This window comes from Pleurodeles waltl, chromosome 4_2 (assembly GCF_031143425.1).
Source record: "Pleurodeles waltl isolate 20211129_DDA chromosome 4_2, aPleWal1.hap1.20221129, whole genome shotgun sequence".
NCBI classification, from domain to species: Eukaryota; Metazoa; Chordata; class Amphibia; order Caudata; family Salamandridae; genus Pleurodeles; species Pleurodeles waltl.
This window is the reverse complement of record NC_090443.1, coordinates 744776506-744798349: the sequence shown is the minus strand read 5'-3', so window position 1 is coordinate 744798349 and position 21844 is coordinate 744776506. Positions and strand designations below refer to the sequence as shown.

Genomic DNA, 21844 nt, shown 5'->3' with positions numbered 1-21844 from the left:
GAGATTTTATACTTGTGATTTGAGTCTTGCCTCGTGCCCCATTCTAAGACCTTGTGGCTAGCTCCTAGCGTCAGTCCTTACGTGTGGCTCCTAAATGTTCACAATTTCAGAGAAGAGACTTTCCTGGACAGCCTTCCTTGACAACCTAGTACTCACTTCAACAGGAAGACACTGCACAAATCTACATCTGGGGCTTAATTCAGGTGCAGAAAAAGAACAGGAAACCCAGTATTGTTAATCCTGTGTAAACCATTCCTTTCGAAGTATCTGGCATGGTTCCCAAAGCTCATCCTTGTCACTGGTACTCGCTAATGTTTCTACACATCCTTTGGCCAAGTTGTTCACGTACTTTGGTTTCACCTATTTCATCTGTGCTGTTACCACACAAAATACCCTCCCTGTGACAGAAATCCGTTAGCTACAGCTGGCTCCTGTGGGCCTTTTTTCAGTTAGAAACCAATAGCTGTGCGACCCTTGACCTATATCTAGTGCTAATAAAGTGAAGATCACAGTCGCAAAGACATCTGGTCCTATAATTGTGGCCTCGGGTAATGGCCACATTTTTCACTTTGGATCCTAAGGAAAAAACATACAGCTCCTTACAGGTAATACTCTGTTTCAGAATACCCGAGGTAACATCTGCACTCATAGCCCAGGTTTCTATGTGAAAGCCCTTCATAGGATTCTACAGTGAGGCTCGAGCCAACGCGAGGACGCTGCAGCACTGATTTCTTCTCACTTTGACAAGGGCAATAGTGTTTACTGCTCTACAAACTTTGCCTGTTCATGTCATACCACTGAGGCATCACTAGTGTAGCCTGCTTCCCCGAAAACTGAAGCTCTGTGTCCTAATGCTAGTGTGGAATCTGATCGACTCTTAGCCGGAGTACATGAATGTCTTGCGTTTGCTTCACTGAAGTCTTGCTCGTTCATTTGAGAATGTTTAAACTGCTAGCACTTGCCCCATCACAGGTCTAACAAAGCACCCCATCTAAAGGTCTCCACTGCTCATGCCCCAAACCGGCATAAATAATCCTATGCGTGAACTACAAGTGTTTCCCCGGTATTGCTCCTCCACAGGGATTTGGTGGCATCAGGATTAATGTCCGCCCTGACCTTTCAAGTCTGTCACACATCCACCTCCTTTCAATCCGCGGGAGTCTTGAAACTCTGAGGAGCAGAGGGAGAGCGCTGCATGAGGCCTCCCGCCCAGCCTTGAACCTGTGATGGGCAGAGAGAGCACTGCATGAGGCCTCCCGACCAGCCTTGAACCTGTGATAGGCAGAGAGAGCACTGCATGAGGCCTCGTGTTCAGCCTCTGATTGTGTGAAGAAGAGAGAGAGCACAGCATGAGGCCTGTAGTTCAGTCTTGAATCTGTGAGGGTGAGAGACAACACTGCACGGGGCCTCCTGTTCGGCCTTTGACTGTGATCAGTGGAAGGGGAACACTGCACGAGGCCTCACTGCACGGGGCCTCCTGTTCGGCCTTGGACTGTGATCAGTAGAAGGGGAGCACTGCACGAGACCTCCTGTTCAGCCTTGGACTGTGATCAGTAGAAGGGGACCACTGCACGAGGCCTCCTGTTCAGCCTTGGACTGTGATCAGTGGAAGGGGAGCACTGCACGAGGCCTCACTGCACGGGGCCTCCTGTTCGGCCTTGGACTGTGATCATCGGGACACACATACAGTGACACTCATGTCTAGTGTAAAAGGTCCTTTATTTAGGACAGGATTTGACATAAACATCAATAACTTTGAACTGTATGAACTGCCTCTTGCCCAACTTTAACTTAAAAGCTTCCTTATGCCCTTCACTCTCTTCCAATGGCTCTCTTCAAATCTCCTCCCCGAGACACTCCCCTATTCATTTCATGCCCTCCTTGTTTGTAAACATTCCACCCCCCCATTCTGATCCTTCACCTCGTTTTTCCCCTTGGAAGGGGGGACAAGCCCGCATCTGGCTCTCCCCCCCCCATTTCCTGCCAAACCTTGTGAACCACACCTGTCCTAACTGACGTCAAACCCTTTCCCTGACCTGATTACTATCGCCCTTCCACTAAAAGCCCTTCCCCCACTGCCTTCTTTCTCTGCCGGGCGGGTGTGTGGTCAATGCCTTCCTCTATCTATGGTCGGCCCGGAAAGAGGCCGACCCCACCCCTCCACCCCCTTTTAAACCTAATCCCTAAAACCACCCCCACTTACCTGTCCACCAATCCTGGCACACCCGCGCCACTTCCTGCCCTCCCGAACAGACCCGCGGAGAGACTAGAGCGAGTCTCTCTCTCGGCGGGCCCCCTCAGTGGAAGGGGAGCACTGCACGGGGCCTCCTGTTCAGCCTTGGACTGCGAGGAGTGGAGAGAGGGCGCTGCAAGAGGCCGATTGTTCAGCTGTGCTAATGTGAGGAGCTGACCAAGCAATACTCACGACTTCTTTATTCACCAGTTAAAAGTTGGTATTAATTACTAGTTAAAGTTCTGATGCAGCTAGGTAGAAAGTATCAGAAAGTTGGAGTTAAAAAAAAAAAGTCATTTAAAGCACACGCAGTCACTATTAAATTGCATGACTGCTTTAGGAACACTTTCCCTACGTTTTGTTGTGAAAACAAAAAATATGAAAGCAGCAGTTTTTTGTTACCCCTGGTCTAATGATTACTGGACAAGCCCCACTGCTGTAAGAAATGACACACACAGCGTTTGGTAAGTGTTATAATTTGTGTCTGTCAAAGTAGACGGTTCTAAAAGATTTCCTGATCCATGTGATGTGCATCTGTACAAAAGGTATGCAAACCTGCACCTTTTTTGATGTGGAAATTTACTATACTTCTTGTGAATATTTAGATTACACCTGTAATTTGTGAAGAAATCTGCATATGGGTTTTAACATAATAACCGGGACTTTTGTGCCCCTTTAAAATTACCATATAAGAAAAAGATCACCAACACCCATTTAGTTCATAATTTGCAACGAAATGGTATTAAAATTATTTTGCGAGAAATTCGCACATCCATTTTCAATACTAAACAACACTCAGAAGAAAACATTAACGGTTTGTGATGAAAAACTATGAAAGTGTGTTTACGTAGGATAAGTTGGAATTTCTGGAAACTGTGTATAGGTCAAAATTCTGGGGCTACCCAAGATTTCACTCACATAATTAAACATTTGCTCATCGCTACATGGGATACAATATAAGCATCGTTAACATCATAGTTCGCGGTCATCGCTTTATGCGTACCTTAAGGTGGTTTCTGCAGTAAAACGTGCACTTACATGTGATGATCTCCTTTGTGAAGTTTGATGTGATATTACACTTCTCATTCTTAGCTGTGACGTAGGCGGTGTACACTTGCCCACACAATAGATCGGGGATTTTACAAAAGATTTCGGTTGTAATGCAGGTTGCTACATGCCCGTTACTTCCTTCGACTGTCGCTGTGTAGGATGTGGCACCCTCACAAGCATGCCAGGCCACCGCAGCACTGTTAAACATGTAGTCTGCCGCAACAATACTTGGCTGGCAGGGCTCTGGGTAAGAATATCAAACATCATAGAGGTTAGACAAATCGAAAAGTATCCGCGTCTTAAGCTTAAACATTTTGGGGACAACTTTAGGTGTGGCTTGACTGTGCAACTGTTCCACACCTTTTGTGATCAACATAAAAGAGCTTTTAGAGTACAACTGACAGAGGAATTTCAGACTTACCCACAAGATTTGATAGGGCTGCAGATGTGTACCTCCACTGAAATAAGTGCATGTATTGCACTTTTTGGCTGATGGTAACGCTTATACTGAATACACCAGGACAAAGATGATTATGGTGGCAAGCCAATGATCCTGGCTACAGGCCTGATGTCTTCATCAGTTCATTTAAGAGTTGATTTTTATTACTCCCTATGAAATCCTGCTGAGAAGGATTATGTTACATGGAATCTCATAGGTTACTGTAGAAGGCAATGGTTTTGGTACTGGTTACTTCTTCTAACAAACCATGGATATAGATTCTGTGTTTTATGAAAATCCATATTAGGTCTTCTTGGAGAGATAGGCCCTCATTACGAGTTTGGCGGGTGGAAAAGGCCGCCCGCCAAACTCTCGCGGTCAGGTCACCGCCAGTGCAGTGACCTTCCCGCAGCCCCTATTACGAGGTTCCCACTGCATCAGCGGTCAGAAACAGCGGGAAACAGCCCACAACATTGATGGCGGCAACGTTGCGGTGCGTAGGGTGCAACAGCACCTGTCGTGCTTTTCACTGTCTGGGGCACCCCATGTAAAAGCTGGCGGAGGGGGGAGTTGTAATCCCCAAGGCGGCGCTGCATGCAGCGCTGCCCTGGCGGATTAGGACCACCAGCACCACCAGTCCCTCCAGTGGAGGGAAACTGGCGGTGCTGGAGGTCTGACAGTGGCCGGACCGCCACCGTCATAGTGTGGTGGTCTGAATGCCGCCAAAATGGTCGGACTACCGCTTTGGTGGTGGTCAGACCGCCACCACGAGTCTGGCGGTCATAGGACCGCCAGACTCGTAATGAGGGCCATAGTGTTTTGCATAGCCAAATGTAATTTTGTATATCTGTGTAATTGTATTACTCTATGGCTGATGGTTGCCTTGTGGGAAAGCTTATGCTCAAAATAGTGGACCTGAATTAGTTATGGTGACAAGCTACATGTCTGATTGGTAAACCAGAAAAAAGTATGTCCGATGCCAAAGTTTGATCTGACTATTATGAACAATTGTGACCAAGGGAGTAAGCCTAGCCTATTATTATAAGGTTCATGTGCACTATCAATCAATCAATCAATCAATCAAGAAATTTGTATAGCGCGCTACTCACCCGGAGGGTCTCAAGGCGCTGGGGGAGGGGGGGAACGCTACTGCTCAAACAGCCAGGTCTTGAGTTGCTTCCTGAAGGAGAGGTGGTCTTGGGTCAGACGGAGGTGGATGGGGAGGGAGTTCCAAGTCTTGGCTGCCAGGTAGGAGAAGGATCTTCCTCCCATGGTGGCTTTTCTAATGCGTGGCACGGCAGCGAGGGCGTGGCTGGTCGATCGGAGCTGGCGGGTGGGAGTGTAGAAGGTCAGGCGGTTGTTGAGGTACCTGGGGCCCAGGTCGTGGAGGGCCTTGTGTGCGTGGGTGAGGAGGCGGAACGTGATTCTCTTGCTGACGGGGAGCCAGTGCAAGTCTCTCAGGTGTCCGGAGATGTGGCTGTGTCGGGGGATGTCAAGGATGAGGCGTGCAGAGGCGTTCTGGATGCGTTGGAGTCTTTTCTGTAGTTTGGCCGTGGTTCCGGTGTAGAGGGTGTTACCGTAGTCCAGTCGGCTGGTGACGAGTGCCTGGGTGACCGTACTCCTGGTTTCGGTGGGGATCCATCGGAAGATCTTTCGGAGCATGCGTAGGATGTTGAAGCATGATGATGAGACGGCGTTGACTTGTCTGGTCATCGAGAGGGAGGAGTCCAGGATGAAGCCCAGGTTGCGTGCGTGGTCCGTTGGTTTGGGTGCGCTGCCCAGGGCAGGGGGCCACCAGGAGTCGTCCCAGGCAGAGGGTGATGATCCAAGGATGAGGACTTCCGTCTTGTCTGAGTTCAGTTTGAGGCGGCTGTTCATCATCCACTCGGCTACGTCTTTCATCCCTTCGTGCAGGTTGGTTCTGGCGGTGGCTGGGTCGTTGGTGAGGGAGAGGATCAGCTGGGTGTCGTCGGCGTAGGAGATGATGTTGAGGTTGTGATGGCGTGCGATGGCTGCGAGGGGGCTCATGTAGACGTTGAAGAGGGTGGGGCTGAGTGATGATCCTTGTGGTACGCCGCAGATGACTTCGGTGGCCTCGGATCTGAACGGGGGGAGGCGGACTCTCTGGGTTCTTCCGGCGAGGAACGAGATGATCCACTCTAGTGCCTTCTCTTGAATTCCGATGTTGCTGAGGCGCTGCACTAGGGTGCGGTGGCAGACAGTGTCGAACGCTGCGGAGAGGTCCAGGAGGATGAGGGCTGCTGTTTCCCCGTTGTCGAGCAGGGCTCGGATGTCGTCAGTGGCTGCGATGAGGGCGGTCTCGGTGCTGTGGTTGGCTCGGAAGCCGGACTGTGAGTGGTCGAGGGATCCATTAGTCTCGAGGAAGGCGGCCAGCTGTCTGTTGACGGTCTTCTCGATGACTTTGGCAGGAAACGGGAGGAGCGAGATGGGGCGGTAGTTCTTGAGGTCGGTGGGGTCTGCTGATGGTTTCTTCAGGAGGGCGCTGAGTTCGGCATGCTTCCAGCTCTCCGGGTAGGTGGCGGTGTTGAAGGAGCAATTGATGATGTCCCGGAGATGGGGTGCGATGATGGAGTCGGCCTTGTTGAAGACGTGGTGGGGGCATGGGTCGGTTGGTGATCCGGAATGGATGGTGTTCATCGTATGGATGGTGTCTTCGGTGCTGACCGGGGTCCAGGCGCGGAGGGTGCTGTTGGGGGGCATCGGTTTGGTGGTTGGGTGCGTGGACTGTGCGCCGAAGCTGTTGTGTATGTCGGCGATCTTGCGGTGAAAGAACGAGGCGAGTGAGTCGCAGAGGTCTTGTGAGGGGGTGATGTCGTTGTTTCCGGCGCTGGGGTTGGAGAGCTCTTTGACGATGCTGAAGAGTTCCTTGCTGTTGTGTGCGTTGTTGTCTAGTCGTTCTTTGAATGCTGTCTTCTTGGTGGTGTGGATTAGCTGGTGGTGTTTACGGGTCGCGTATTTGAGGGCGGTCATGTTGTCTGTAGTCGGGTTTTTTCGGCAGGCTTTTTCGAGGGTGCGGCAGTTCTTCTTGGAGTTCTTGAGTTCGTTGTTGAACCAGGAGGCTTTCTTGCTGTTGGGCCTGATGGGATGGGTTTTCAGAGGTGCGAGGTTGTCAGCGCAGTTGGTGATCCACTGTGTAAGGTTGTTGGCTGCTTGGTTGGGGTCCGCTGAGCTGGCGGGAGGGTTCTGGCTCAGTGATGTGGAGAGCTGGTCGGTGGTGATCTTGTTCCAGCTCCTGCGGGGAGCCTGTTGTGGGTGGTGGTGAGTCGTGGTTTTTCTGAAGCTGAAGTGGACGCAGCTGTGGTCTGTCCAGTGGAGTCCGGTGGAGTGGCTGAAGGAGATGTACTTGCTGGAGGAGAAGACTGGGTCAAGCGTGTGTCCGGCGTAGTGGGTGGGGGTGTTCACCAGTTGCTTGAGTCCGAGGTTGGCGAGGTTGTCCAGCAGGGTGGTGGTGTTGTTGTCGTTGTTGTTCTCCAGGTGGAAGTTGAGGTCCCCTAGGAGGATGTAGTCAGCGGAGGGGAGGGCGTGTGGGCTGATGAAGTCTGCGATGTCTTCGCTGAATTGTGTGCGGGGTCCTGGGGGTCTATAGATGAGGGTGCCTCTGAGTGTGGTCTTGGGGTCGGTGTGAATCTGGAAGTGGAGATGTTCGGCAGCTGTGAGGGTGTCGTCGGAGTTGGTCGTGATGCGGATGGTGTTCTTGTGGACAATGGCGATGCCTCCTCCTGTCTGGTTGACGCGGTCCCTCCGGGTGATCTTGTATCCGTCCGGGATGGCGATGGCGATGTCGGGCGCTGAGGAGGCGTTCATCCAGGTTTCTGTGAGGAAGGCGACGTCTGGAGATGTGGTGTCGAGCAGGTTCCAGAGTTCCACGGCGTGTCTGTGGATGGAGCGGGTGTTGAGCAGGATGCACTTCAGGTGGTTGCTGCTGGTGCTTGGTTTGGCGGGCGCGGTGCGGGTCTGGATGCAGGAGAACTTGCAGGATTGGCAGGTGAAGGGTCCGTAGGTGCGTCTTGGGGCGGCACGGCAGCACCCGGGGATCCGGCCGGTGTTGAGTGTGAGGAGGGTGGCAGCGCTGTAGGTCTTGCGGGTGGGCTGGCCTCTGCGGGGGCCAGGCGCGGACGGGCGCAGACGGGCTTGCCTTAGGCGCGCCTTCGGCACGCCAGCGGCGCGCCCGCTGCACGCGTCCGCTGCGCGGCCTCCATAAGAGTGGGAGAGGGAGGGAGGAGCAGCTGGGAGGTGGGAGCGGGACGGCCAATGGGGAGCGAGGGGGGCGAAGCTACGGGTCGCGGCGGCGGGAAACGGCGGCGGGAAACAGGGGGAGACGCTGGGCGCAGGGACCCAGGAACAGGACCAAAGAAGGTGAGGAAGCGAAAAGGCGGCAACAGGACACAGGTAAGGAGCAGCGGTCAGCGGTCACACAGGGGCTGCGTGGCGGTGAGGGGAGCGACCTGCCTGGTGAACAGGGTCAGAGGTCGCTCTCTCTACTGCTGCGCGGCCTCCATAAGAGTGGGAGAGGGAGGGAGGAGCAGCTGGGAGGTGGGAGCGGGGTGGCCAATGGGGAGCGAGGGGGCGGAGCTACGGGTCGCGGCGGCGGGAAACGGCGGCGGGAAACAGGGGGAGACGCTGGGCGCAGGGACCCAGGAACAGGACCAAAGAAGGTGAGGAAGCGAAAAGGCGGCAACAGGACACAGGTAAGGAGCAGCGGTCACTATGATAATTCTTATTAGGCTCTCTTTTTTAATATCTTTTTATTGGTTTATTAAGCTTTGAGCCGACACATAGACAGCAACTTACTCCTGAAGTAAAATAACAGTTTTGATAATTGCATATAATATAATTTCCAAGAAGCCCACTAGATAGAAGTGTAAATACAGAATATGCAGAGATCAGCTATTTAGAACATTGCATTTAGTCAATCAAACATTAGGGAAATGCAGTGAGTTCTGTTTCATCCAGTGTCAGGAGGAAGTCTCTCAGGGTTTGCCATATGTCCTTAGGCCAGGACATAGGTATTTGCAAAGATGCATATAACTCGCTTGCAGTGTCACAATATATGATGCTGTTCAGTCAGGTTTTAGTTGTGGGTAGTGATTTAGAGCCCCAAAGCAGCGCTATCTCTCGGTTGGCCAACAGTAAGGCAACAGCCACAAATCAGCTTGTGGGTTTAGGGACGGTCTCAACGTATCCCATCAATGCCATCAGGGGGTTAGGTGTGAGGGGGTACCCAACATCAAGGCCAACCTTTCAAATATGTCACCCTAATATGCCGTAATGGTAAAACAGGTCCCAGTCATGTGTGCAAAATCTGCAGTGGGTGCCTTGCATTTGGGGCAATTGGGAGGACGTGTGGGGTCTATCTTGGCCAGTGCGGCTGGGGTCTTGTAGGCTCTACAAAGGAATTTATAATGTATTAGTTTGTGGCGATGATTAAGGGAGACAGAGCATGTTTGCGAGCAGCAGGTGTGCAGTCTGATAATGAGTGTCCCATATCCGTCTCCTAGGCCTCACATATTCTGTGATCTGAAGTCGAGAGGGGGATTAAGACATGTTCGGTATAGCTCGGATATCAATCTACTTTTTGTATCTTCTGTGATGATTGATGAAAGTGGTGGGAATCTTATTTGGCTCTCTTAGATGGGATTTTATATTTTTTGACAACTGCAGTTTTATACATATTTGTAATTTTATTGGGGCCTACATGGTGACTGCCTTGCGGGAAAGTTTTTTCCCAATACAGTAGATCTGAGATTGTTATAGTGACAAATCAGTAATAAAAATTATAGGCCTAATTGTTTGTTATGAAGAGTTACATGCAGTGAGCCTGAGATATTTATTGTGATAAGCAGATGTTAAAGTCAATAAGCATTTAAGAGTGGATTGTTATCACTCAGAATTATATCCTACATAAACTCACACAGGTTACACTAACAGGCAAGAGTTTTGGCATTGGTTAGACCCTGTGACAATCCATGGGTATGGTAGATTTGCGCTGTAAGAATCCTTGTAAAGCCCTCTTAGGAGGGAAAGCATTTTCTTTGCCAACTGCAATTTTGTATATGCTTGTAGTTTTATGACTGTATTAGGCCTGGATTATTTATGGTGACAAGCCAATGATAACAGCTTCAGGCCTGATTTTTGCACTGGGAAAAGTTATCCTAGGTGCCATAGGTCTGGTCAGTTTATCATGAAACTTATTTCAGAATGCCATGCCTGATTTCCAAACTGACAAAACGGAACAGGAAATATTTAATACATCGGGTAAATACCTCACCTCAGTATAATTGATAAAGAAACATGCGTTGGGTGACATTAGGGAAGCCTATAAGACAAAACACACACCCTGGAAGGTATTCCACAGGCTACTGATTTAGATAACTAAAAAAGGCAGCTTCTAGAAACAACAGCTAAGATGCTTACCTGTGGTGAAATATACTGTAGTACTTGCAGCGCTCTGACAGACACCATCTGAGGTCCTCACTGTGATAGAGTAGTTGTTCCCGCATGCTAAGCCTGTCAGCGTGCAGGTACTTTCTGTGGAGTTGCAAAGCACTGGTACGCCATCTTTTCCTATTGCTGTGGCAACATACGATGCAGCCCCGCTGACAGGTTTCCAGGTTGCCAAGATTGTACTGTTTTCACAATGAACATCAGCTATCAGATTCTGAGGTGTACAGGGCACTGCATGGAAAGTGGGAAGAAAACTTGGGATTTATGCAGAGTAATATTTCAGTGCTAACACCATAAATATATTATTTATTGTTTAAAAAAAAAGTTATTTATTGAGGATTCTTACATAAGTGAACTTATTAAATATTAGCCAAGACCAAAATGAGGTAAGTGAAACACTATATATAATATCTATATGATAATACAGTATTTTATTAAGAAGCTCTTTTACTTCAAACTCAACATATTTGGAGTCCTCCGAACAGAACAGAATTACTTGTTTTGAGGAAGGAAGTGGTTGACTGTGAATTGATATTTGCTGAGGTGTGCAGCTTGTGCTAGTAATTAGGCCTGACAGATGACTAGTTGAACATAGAGCTGCGAGGCACCTATAGTGATCCCTAATAATGTTGTACTTGGCCAGAGGCTGGCTTGATAGCAAAGGGCACATCTACCTAGTAAAGAGGCAATATGTAATATGGAAAGCATGGGGATGCAGGCAGGAAACGTACTCTGAGTGACAATATGCAAATATAGTGATTTCTCACTGGTTGAGGTAGAGAAGCATTAGGCATAGACTATGTGCAGTCTGAGTCTTTGAGGAACAGTCTCGCTGAGGGCCTCAGAGGGTTTGAGGCGGAGGAAGAAGCCACTACGTGCACAAGATGGGGGCAGTTTTTGTTTCATACCCATAATTAGACATGATTTCTATAGGATGCACAAGAGCTGGGTCGAGCTTTCAATAAAGGGGTGGTGAGCTCCTGGTGAACAACCTTTCGGATAGTGTGACAGCTCGTACTGGAAAAAGGCGATACTAGGGAACCATTTACGATGCTAGATTGCCCATATAACTATGCCCATTATAATGATATAAATATGGCCCCTTGGTGGCAAAATATTGCTTTACCTGGGACAGGAAATCGTTGCACACACTGGCCCTGGGCAACATATGAAATTCAAACTATGTAGAAATTACGGCCTGCATATAACATGAAGGCTGCAAATACCATCAATAAGTCTTTTTTTTAAATTGTTTTTATTGACATTTCTACAATTTGGTTACAGCAAATAATTTTCAGACAAATATAACACCCAGTTGCAATATGCAGCATGCTTATCATGTCAGAATATCACCTTCAATACTGGCTCCAGCAATAATGTCATTGTTTGTGGATGAAATACCAAAATACTAAATAACCTGTAAACAAAAACACCCCTGCCCCCGAAGCTTCCACGCTAGTGATATTGATAGTGTGGTAACAGCTCTGTGTTATAACAGTTACATTGGTCTTCAGTCCAAATAGGGTCTTTGTGTTTCCTCCCTAGGTGCAGTCGCCTCAGTGGGCACCTGTTGCCCTTTCTGTGTTAAAGTGGTGTTCACTTGCGGCACCATCGGGTCCCCCAATACCATTATCAAACCTTGTGTCATCGTCTCACACCCCAGTGGGTCATTATTTAGTCACTCATCTTGCCTTGTACGTCGCACATGCGCTCATTCTGCACCCGCCATTCCACTAGGCCATCTCTGCATCTGAGCTGCTGTTGGGTCTCAGGGCTTAGTCACTGTCTCGCTATTCTATTTTTAGCGGCCATCAACCCCAACAAAGTACACTCCCTGCTTAGTTTATTTTTGGGGTTTAACAGGAGTGCACCTAAGAGGCATTGTCTAATCTGTAAAGGTACCACCAAACTTGTTACCTCCTATATAGGGGTCACTATTTCTTCCCAAAAATGTGCAATGTGAGTGCTTGTCCACACCATATGTATAAAGTCTGCATTGAGCATACCACACCTTAAAAACCATGAGTCTGTGTGAGGGTATATTCTGTTTAGTCTCTTTGGGGTGACATATACTGTATGGATGTAATTGTATTGTATTAACTTTACTCTTGCTTTAACTGAGATGTTTTCAACTCCTGCGTGTATGTTCTCCCACTCACTAGGTGTTATCAATTCGTCCCAAGCCTCTTTCCATTTTCCCTCGATGTGAAGGGGCAGACTACTTCTATGCTATTGAAAAGCTCAGTGTATATGTGTAATCAGATGCCGACTCCCCACATCATCCAGCAGGGTGACCAAGGTTTGTTTAGGCGTTGGTGCATCTGGAAAAGAAGGCCACAACTGCCTAGCAGTGGCTGCCATCTTAGCATATCGCATGAGCTGGCGGCTTCCCAATACGAATGTATCGCATGTATCTCGTAGTGTGATGAAGAGGTTCTCTGAATAAAGGTCTGTAATCATGATGCACCCCCACCTATCCACTGACATCACCTGTGCTATCTGCGCAAATGCAGTATCCAAATATCTAAATCCGGAGAATATGGTGTGCAGCGCAGAAACTGCCGCACAGTCCTATCCCACAGTCCACACGTTAACATTATCACATGTGTGAATCATATCCGGCACTCGCTTTCCCATTATCAGTAGTTGCCCTTGATGCCCATCATGCGTCCCACTAGCTCCCAGTTGCCCTTTCCATCCGGCCAACGTATTATGTGCTGGAGGTGCGCTGCCAAATAATAAAGTTCCAATTCTGGAACTTCCAGCCCTGCTTTACCCCATTCCCTCTTCAAGGAGGCCAACCCCACTTTACAGCGCTTCCCATTCTACGGCAATTGCAACAATAATTGGTCAAACTCCTGAAAGAAGGGGTACCGAAGTTGGTACATGGCTCACTGCATGACATACAAGCATCGGGGAAGCACCACCAATTTAGTGGTAAGACATAGGTCCTCGATTACCCTCCCAAAATTATGTTCAAATGGGGCGCGCTCACTATGGGCAATGAAGATTCCCAGGTAACATACCTTTATCTACTTTCCAAGGTTTACCTGTTTTTGGTAGATTAGCAAGCAGTTGATCTATCAGCCTGCCGGACTGGAAAAGAACAGACTTGCTCGCATTAACCTGTAGTCCAGAGTAGTCCCTGAACTCCTGCATAATATTCAACAGCATCCGGATGCATAAGTCTGGTCGCCAGAGATATATCAATGCGTCATGAGCGTACAATGAGTACATGTTCTGTACACCCCACACAGATACCCCAACCTCCCATTACTGTCCAGAGATGACACGCGAGTGGGTCGATTGCCAGTGTGAATAGCAATGGTGACAATAGACACCCCTGGCTCGTGCCCGCTGTAGTGGAATCTTGCTAGAGAAAACACAGCCTGTGCGCACCCTTGCCACCGGGTTTGCATAGAAGAGTTTTATCCATTTGATATACGTGTGGCCCAGGCCAAAGGCTTCCAGCACCTGCCATAAGTAATCCCAACAGACGGAGTTGAACGCCTGTTCTGTATCTACGAATGCCAGAGTGTAATCACCATGGAGTAAATCAGGCGTATGCATCACATGGGTTAATCATCACATATTACATAAAGTGTTCTGGAGTGGAATAAAGCCTGACTGGTCTGGGTGGACCAACTGAGACAGGTACAGTAGTAGTCAGTTTGCCAGTACTGTGCTCAATATTTTAATGTCAACATTAAGCATTGACAATGGGTGAAACGAGCCCAGTTTCAATGGGTCTCTACCCGGTTTTGGGATCAAGACTATGTACGCTTCCCTCATGGAGGTGGGAGGGTTGCCCTTTCCAGTACCTCTTCGTATACCGTATGCAATTTTTCTGTCAGTACCTCAGTGTAAGCTTTATGAAACTCCACTGGGAGCCCGTCCACCCCTGGAGGTTTAGCAGTCTTAAGGTGTTGTATGGCATGAGAGATTTCCTGTGTCATCAGCGTAGCCCCCAGTGTTTTTCTATCCGCCTCCTTTAACGATGGCGGAGACAGAGCATTCTAATAGTCAGGCAACCCTTCCAGCTGTAGATCCGGTGGCACTGTGTAAACCAACTGCATATGGGCTGCCAGGACAGAATTAATTTATTTCTGTCATTACAATGTGCCCATTTTGTGTTTCTACTGCAAGTATTGGCCGCACTTGTGCCTCCGTCCATATCAAATGTGCTAGTAACCTACCAGCCTTATCCCCTTCCATATAGAGCCTGTGCCAGCATGTTTACAAGTATATTTTTCAAGTTGGTCCCAAAGCGCATAGACTTTGTGTCTTTGTTGATTCCGGTCCTGCGCATACTCAGGGCGTTCAGCCTGTTGTTTTTTAGGCGAGCCAACTCCTCTTCACCTTTTTGTAATTTCTGCTGTAACATACGACCCACCCCAACCATGGTGGAAAGGCAGACCTCCCTCAGGACTACCCTGAGTGCCTCCCACTCCATCGCACAGCTTGTTGCACTTTCCCAATTTACCTCAAGGTATTGTTGCATTATCTCCCTTATTGTCTCAAGGAAGGCGGGGTCAGTGAGGGCCTCTGCCTGTAACCGCCAAGGTGGCACAGTAGGAGGTTGTCTTTGTAATGAATACGTCAACAGTAGCGTTGTGTGGTCTGAGATGTACCATCCTAAATAAGACACTGTACGCACACTATGGATCGCATAGAGTAAGAAATAGTCAATTTTACTGTGCGTATCAGACGCTGGTGTATAACAGGAGTATTCTAGTGTCCTGGGATGTCTCAAGTGCCATACATCTATTAATCCTAATGGGTCCCGGAGCTGTGCCAGTGAGAGTGACATTTTGGGTTTTACCTCCATCCTGGGAAGGATACGATCTTTCACACCATATGCAACACAATTAAAGTCCCCAGCAATTACTACCTTCATATCAGGAACGGCTCCCACTGTCTTTCATAACTGACCGTAAAAGGTTCCGTCATCGACATTTGGAGCATATACATTTACCAGACATAAACTTTGGCCATCTAAGCTTCCTTCTAGTATAACATACCTTCCTTCTGTGCCCACATGTGCTCTAGTTTTTCAGTAGGGGGTGCCCGGCGCCACTCACACAAGGGTTCCCCGGGAATATCCAGATTAGGAGGTAGCATATATTTGTCCCCTCTATTTTCTCTGTAATGCTTGCATACAAGTTCCCCATGTATGTGTTTCCTGCAAGAAGGCCATGTGCACCCCATACCTTCTAAGGTATGAGCACACCTGCTTACGTTTCGCTGGGTTCTTTAAACCTCTCACATTCCAGGTGGGAAATTTGTAACAATTATGTGTGCCCCTCATTTGTAATATATCTCAAAGGTACCTCGCCACAATATTGTAACCACAATATATAAGTACTTATATAAGGACCCGAGTGAACAATAGAAGCTTCCTATACAAAGAACCTCAACTTCAACAACAGTATTAATACTTCCCCATCTCCCTCCCAGTACCCCGCCCATAGGCAGTATAGTTGGAGTCCTCAGATCCCACCCTCAGGCTCTAGGTCCTCTCTAACCGCCCCAAATACCCTCCCCAAAAATCAGTACCCACCCGTTATAGCAACTGTGCTAACAAGTAATGCAATGTGTATGTTAGTTTGTAGATTCTGTCTGAGCTATCACCACTCCGCCTCGGCCACCTCTCCTTCCAGAGACTCAGTAGCTATACAGCAGGGCCTGGCCCCCAGACCAACACCCCTGCAAGTGTACAATTCACAATTAGGCTATCATCCCTGTGTGATCCAGTTTAGTCCAAGGTAGTCAATTCTTCACCCCATCCAATTCCTCACCATATGACAGCAGGTTCAGTATGTGTCCCTCAGGGGAAAACAAAGCTCAAAGGTCCTCTGAGAAGCCGCATCATCATCTCTGTTCAGTAGTCCATTATTATCCCCCCTTCCCTCCACATCTGTGCTATCACTCAAGAGTTCCTCACTCTTCCGCAGCTGCTGGAAGGAGTTTTGGATGGGTACTATCAATGACGTGTCACAGAGGGTTCCATCCTCACAGACCATAATGCGTCCTCCACTCTCCGGTGAGTGTCAACAAGAAGGTTGGTCCAGAACAGTCTTACATCTTTGAGAGCACAGAGGTTCTTGTCTTCTCTGTTCCATCCAGTCCCCGTTCCGCTGACCCTTTTCTACTCCTTGTTGATCGAGTCATTCTGTTGCCCCTGCAGCTGTTCCAAAAAAATGTATCATGCCATTGTGGTGGATCCGAAGTTTTGTCAGAAACAGCAGTCTGTATTTGATATTAGCTTCTGGTAAGCTGCGTTATACTGGCAAAAAGTTGTTCCGAAGGTGTTGAACTTTGTGGGTATAATCTGGAAATATTAGGATCTGCTTATCCTCATATGTGGGGGGGCTATGGACAGGAACATCTTGTAGAATAGCATCTCTATCCCTCTGATTGAAAAGCAGGGCTATTAAGGGCCCGGGGCACTCTGGGGCATGGCATAGCTGCAAGATAATGATGCGCTCTCAATAGAGAAAAATTTGGACAGGCCTTTGGGTTGTTAGCTGTTCACTATCCATTCTTCCAGAAAAAGTTCTGCAGATGGGCCCTCCACCCGCTCAAGGAAACCCACCAGTCGTATATTATTTCGGCGCAAGAGCCCCTCGTTGTCTTCAAGTCTGTCCTCCATCTTGGACGCACTGCTGTGCAACCCTGCCACCATGGCCTGAAGTGTTTTGACCTCCTTTTGTAGTGATTGAGTATTTTTCTCATTGCAAGTTGCACAGTCCGCCACCTTGAGCAGGTCCAGTCGTAGGCAGTAGACATCCATGGTAATGGTGTCCATTTTAGTTTCTAGCGCATATTGATCTATCTTATTTGTTTGCACTTGCTTATATCCCATATCTTTCCCCATGTCTTTCATGTGAGCCTAGGTCAACATCTCACACTTCCACCAGCTACCCCACTGTTATAAAAACGGTTTACCAATGTGTTCTTGTAACTTTACTGCCATTGAGCAGTGATCTGCGTTCCCTGCCTGCGCCAGTCTCTACCGTAGTTTCTCCTATAGTATGGTTAAATGAAGCAGTTCCAAGGAGAAAGGCACTGCCTCCTAAACCCTGAACAGTGACTTTGGTTTAGGGATGTTGTTGAGTGCCAACAGGCCCACATTATAGCACCATTGTATCCTTTGCTTTTCTGCAGTGTCTTGAGGATCAACTGCTGTGTGACCCACCCCTCCAACTGCTGTCTGAATAATAAAGGTGGTATGAGGTGGGGAGGGGAGCAATCTCCAGCCCCACCCAGTCTTAATCTGTGCAGGTCTTAGGCCTTCCCCCTCGAACTGACTTATGTGTCTCTTACCTCAATGCCGTCTCAGCAGCCATTGTCTCAATGTGCTTGATTTAATCACAGACTCAGCCATCAGCCCGCTTCTTATCTGGATTCAGAGGAGTGGGGGAAAGGAGATCAAGGGCAAGGAACCTTGAGTTATGTTGCAGGCCAGTCTGTCTTCACTGCGTTCCGTGCCATCTGAATCCGGGGTTCCTTGAATACGTGTGGCCTCGCCGCAGGCCTGGTTTTCCTCAAAGGGACCGCGCCTGGGAGTCCTTCAGCGGTCGTACTCCTGCAATGCCATTTTCCTGGGCCACATGAGTGGCCGTCCTCATTTATGTTCTCCGAGATCACGGAGACATGGCAACACAGCCTGGCCCCCTAATTCCAAGCCCTTCACTCGCCAGGCAGGGTCTGCACTTCTGCGCCCTCAGCCACTGTGTTACCTCTCGACCGGCGTCTCACCGCAGTCGGGGCCACCAGCACCACCAGTTGCCCCGTCGATTAAATTCAGGGGACCTCTGGCTCCTCTCCGCTTTCCAAAGTGTGGGGGCTGTTCATGTAGCATGGTCACAACAGGTCGCCACCCAGGATATTGTAGGATTCATTCACCTTCGTACGGGAGCTCGGGTGAAGCGCTGCTACTCCGCCATCTTGCATAGCCACGCTCCCCTCCCCCCCCCGGGAAAAGTCTTGATGTGGATTATAGACACATTCTTGTAATACATCTAGATGATGTGCATCATGCATTCCTAAGAACAAAAGTTACTAGAATTGCTTAGGTTTTAATCACTTTTTAATTGGGTGAAGGCTGATAATGAATAAAATCACTTCAGCTGGATTAGAAAAAGATATGCTTATGAAAAACTGTTTTTGGATGGTGAAAGGGAAGTTGACCTGGGATACAGAAAAGGAAATATTGTGAGGGTTTACATTTGATAATTTAGAAAAGGGAAAAAAGAACAACGATGGAAGGTAGAGACACACAAACACACACACACACACAGGATAAGTTAGATATGTGTGCCCATTTTAAGAGGAAGCCTAAGATTTAGTCTCATGAATAGAATGTGGCACTATCTTTTTAACTGGCACACGCATGGAGTTCAAAGCAACAGGACACCTGGCCCTTTACCTTGAAGCAAATTTGATAAAAAACTAAAAGGTCAACTTAATCACCTTTGATGAAGGATAGAACTAAAAACATTTCGCCCAAACTATTTATCCCCACCACATTAGAACTTCCTCTCCCCTGATTGGGAGCTTGTGCAACCATTCAACATGCTCTTCCCAAAACTGGCATGCAAGCACATCAGCAAGTGTATCTCACCCAAACTCCCACTAGTATTGGGATCTGTCAGATTCTCCTCATAGTTCTGTTGCCTAACTGCCATCGCAGCTGTCTTTCCTGAAAATATCCCTTAATCAGCTCATGACTGATGGGCATAATATTTCTTTGCCCACATGTAAAGGCATTCAGAAGGTCTTCTAAACAATATCTTAGTCAGTGTGGGTATGTTGAAGAAGTTAATATTGAAGAGGTCACTGTGATTAGGTTTGCCTTGACAGGCCAACTGTCTGCAAAACCTATTGTTATGAATTATTTAATCTGAACATAGAGTGCTCTTTGACTCCATCCGGAGGAGTAATTCTCTCTCACTTCCTGCTACTACCTACTTGCTATAACATCCCATCTCCTAATGAGTGCTTATATTGCAATGCATGAGGTACATCTCAAAAGTACCTTGAATCAACACACATTAAATTGTTTATCTCATTGATGCATTGTACATGAAAAACAATAATTTTAGTTTTGCTTTTTCCCCGCAGGGGGCTTTTAAAAAATGTTTTAATTGGGACTCGAAATGAAACCCGGAGCTCTTCTCTTTGCCAGTGCATATTTGTACAGTAGTAGAATATTCAGGTTAAGTTGTCAAAGGGTTTTGCATGAAAAACTGAAATATAGTTGTAACAAAATGAGCTGCTGAATTTGAAAATTTAGTTGCAAAAACACACACTCAATAAATGATGGTAATTTTTCAAAAGAAGGTGAAATAATTGAAAAGACAGTGGAAGATTCGATAACAGACCAACACTAATGTGGCAAACAAGGCGAGGCCAATAAAGGTTGTGGATAGACAAGGAAGTCATGCTAGGGTTGTATAGATTCTGGAAGGAGAAAGAACAATTACCATACAAATACCATAACACCTAAATTGAAACCAAAGGAGATAGCAGCTGGTAAATATTGTAAATAGTGAAGCAAAGGAAACACCCCAGGGGTCATCTTTAAGTAGAGCATGTGTAAGAAGGAAGTAAACTACTAAAGATCATTACCAGCAGCGGTTTCCACCGGTGGGCTTGATGGACTTTGGTAATCTTCACGAACGGCTACTACAGTCACATTGTAGAATTCACCACATTGAAGACCTGGGATTTCAACGTTTGTGGCATCTGTAGTACTTGTGAGATTTTGGCCGTGTGTTCCCACTGCAGTTGCAATGTACGATGTGGATCCGTCACTACTGTCCCAGGTCACGAATAGAGCATTTGTGTCACAGTTCACAGTAGACTCCACAGCTGTTGGTGTGCATGGTGCTACAAAGTTCCAGAAGTTGACAAAGTCACAAACTGGTATACAGATACACTTTCGAAAATACTTTAGCTTTGTTCATTATGATTCAATGTGGAAACAATTAATAGTAATCACAGGCAACAGGAGCATTTGAATTTAAAATATCATATAGGTTCGTTTCACTGTGTTTTGTTTTGCTGCATATGGATTTTTTGGCCATGTAGGTTAGATAGGAGAATTAGTAGTTTTAGTGACCTAAGTATTACAACCACAATTATATTTCATTATATGTATCATTAACTTAAAATTCACAACCAACCACTAGGTTAGTAGACAGAATAAAGGACTGGGAATATGCACCATGAGGTTTCACGATGTAGTAGTGAGCAATATATTAAACTCAACAAAGACTCCTTTGTAACGTTCTGTGTTAATCCTTATCTTTAGTATAAATAGCAATCTTTGAACTTCTCTTCAGGATTACATAACCTACAATAGTAAGGTGGCTCTAGATCTGTTTCCTGTCCTGTCCAATCCAGTGTGCACTAGATGTAATAGTTTGGGCCAACAGTAGTTTGTAGTTTCTCTCTGATCTAGTAAAGCCACTTGAGTAGTGGGGTGATGTTAATATCTGGGTTTCTGGTCGGCAGAGGTATGCACTCTGTCCAAACAGAAACCAAAGTCCAAGTCAGGGAAAGTCTTTTACACACCACAAATGGACCCGTGCTCACCCACTGGTAGCTCGGCACAGAGCAGGCAGGCTTAGCTTAGGAAGCAATGTCTAAAGTATTTGTGCAACACGTAAAACAGTAACAAAGTGAAAACACCACAAAAAGACTCTACACCAAGTTAGAAAAATAACTTATATTTATTTGAGTAAAACAATAGCAAAACAACAAAAATCCAATAAGTAGAAGTTGATGAGATATGAATTTTTTAAAGCATATCTTCAATTGTAGTGCTTAGAAGCTTAAAGCACCAACTGGTGGGGCTATCTGGTCATTCTAGTTGGGGGTAAGGTCAAAAGTTCAGGCACACCGCGATGTAGCACAAGCTGGCTATAGCGACCAACCTTGTCCCGCTGAAAGAGTACCTTGTATACAGGGTTGTGTTGATGTTCAGTATCTGATGCAAGGAGCAGATGAGTTAATGCGAAGGCGATGCATCGGTTCTGATCCATGAAGTCAGAGATTTGTTGTCACAGAGCCGCACAGTTGTTGATCCTCAAGAAGTGGTGCTGCATCGAACTCTTTAAAATGAAGGCGCACAGCCGGCATTGAGCATTGTAATCGAGCCACGCAGCCTGCGATGCATCAGGGCTGATGGCGACACCGATGGTTGTCGCTGAGGACATCACATCACTGATTGCGCATCTCAGGATCAAAGCAACGCCATCAGCCACCAAAGTATCGTCTTTGCACTGCCAGCTGTGTGGCTCAACAGCAAGACATCACCTTCATTGCAAAGGGTTCGACGCTGCACCACTGCTCGAGGATCAACGCATGCACTGCTTGACAATGACACATATCTGACTGCCTGGATCAGAACTGCCTTCGCATGACCTCCTCTGCTCCTTGCATCGGATCCTGGAAGTTAACACAACCCTCAATTCAAGTTACTCTTTCAGCGGAATCCCTGTAGCTGGTGCGTGCTCCCGGTCTAGTGTGACCAGATAGCCCCTGGGTGGCGCTTTAATCTTCTAAGAACTACAATTGCAGTTGTTCCTTAAAAATTGATATCTCAACTTCTACTTATTGAATTTTTTTCATTTTAGTTCTGTTTTACT

The 21844-nt window shown here is 47.4% G+C and overlaps 1 protein-coding gene across 1 annotated transcript in view; it reads right to left on the bottom strand.

Annotated features, from left to right (window-relative positions):
* Window positions 1–21844, bottom strand: part of LOC138293267 (pneumococcal serine-rich repeat protein-like) — a 335396-nt gene that overhangs the window by 74117 nt on the left and 239435 nt on the right. The window contains exons 43-45 of the mRNA XM_069232401.1: window positions 19821–20081; window positions 10158–10418; window positions 3272–3526 (exon numbers count right to left, since the gene is read on the bottom strand). Of these exons, the coding sequence (XP_069088502.1) occupies window positions 3272–3526; window positions 10158–10418; window positions 19821–20081 (777 nt within the window). The remainder of the gene's footprint in view (window positions 1–3271; window positions 3527–10157; window positions 10419–19820; window positions 20082–21844) is intronic.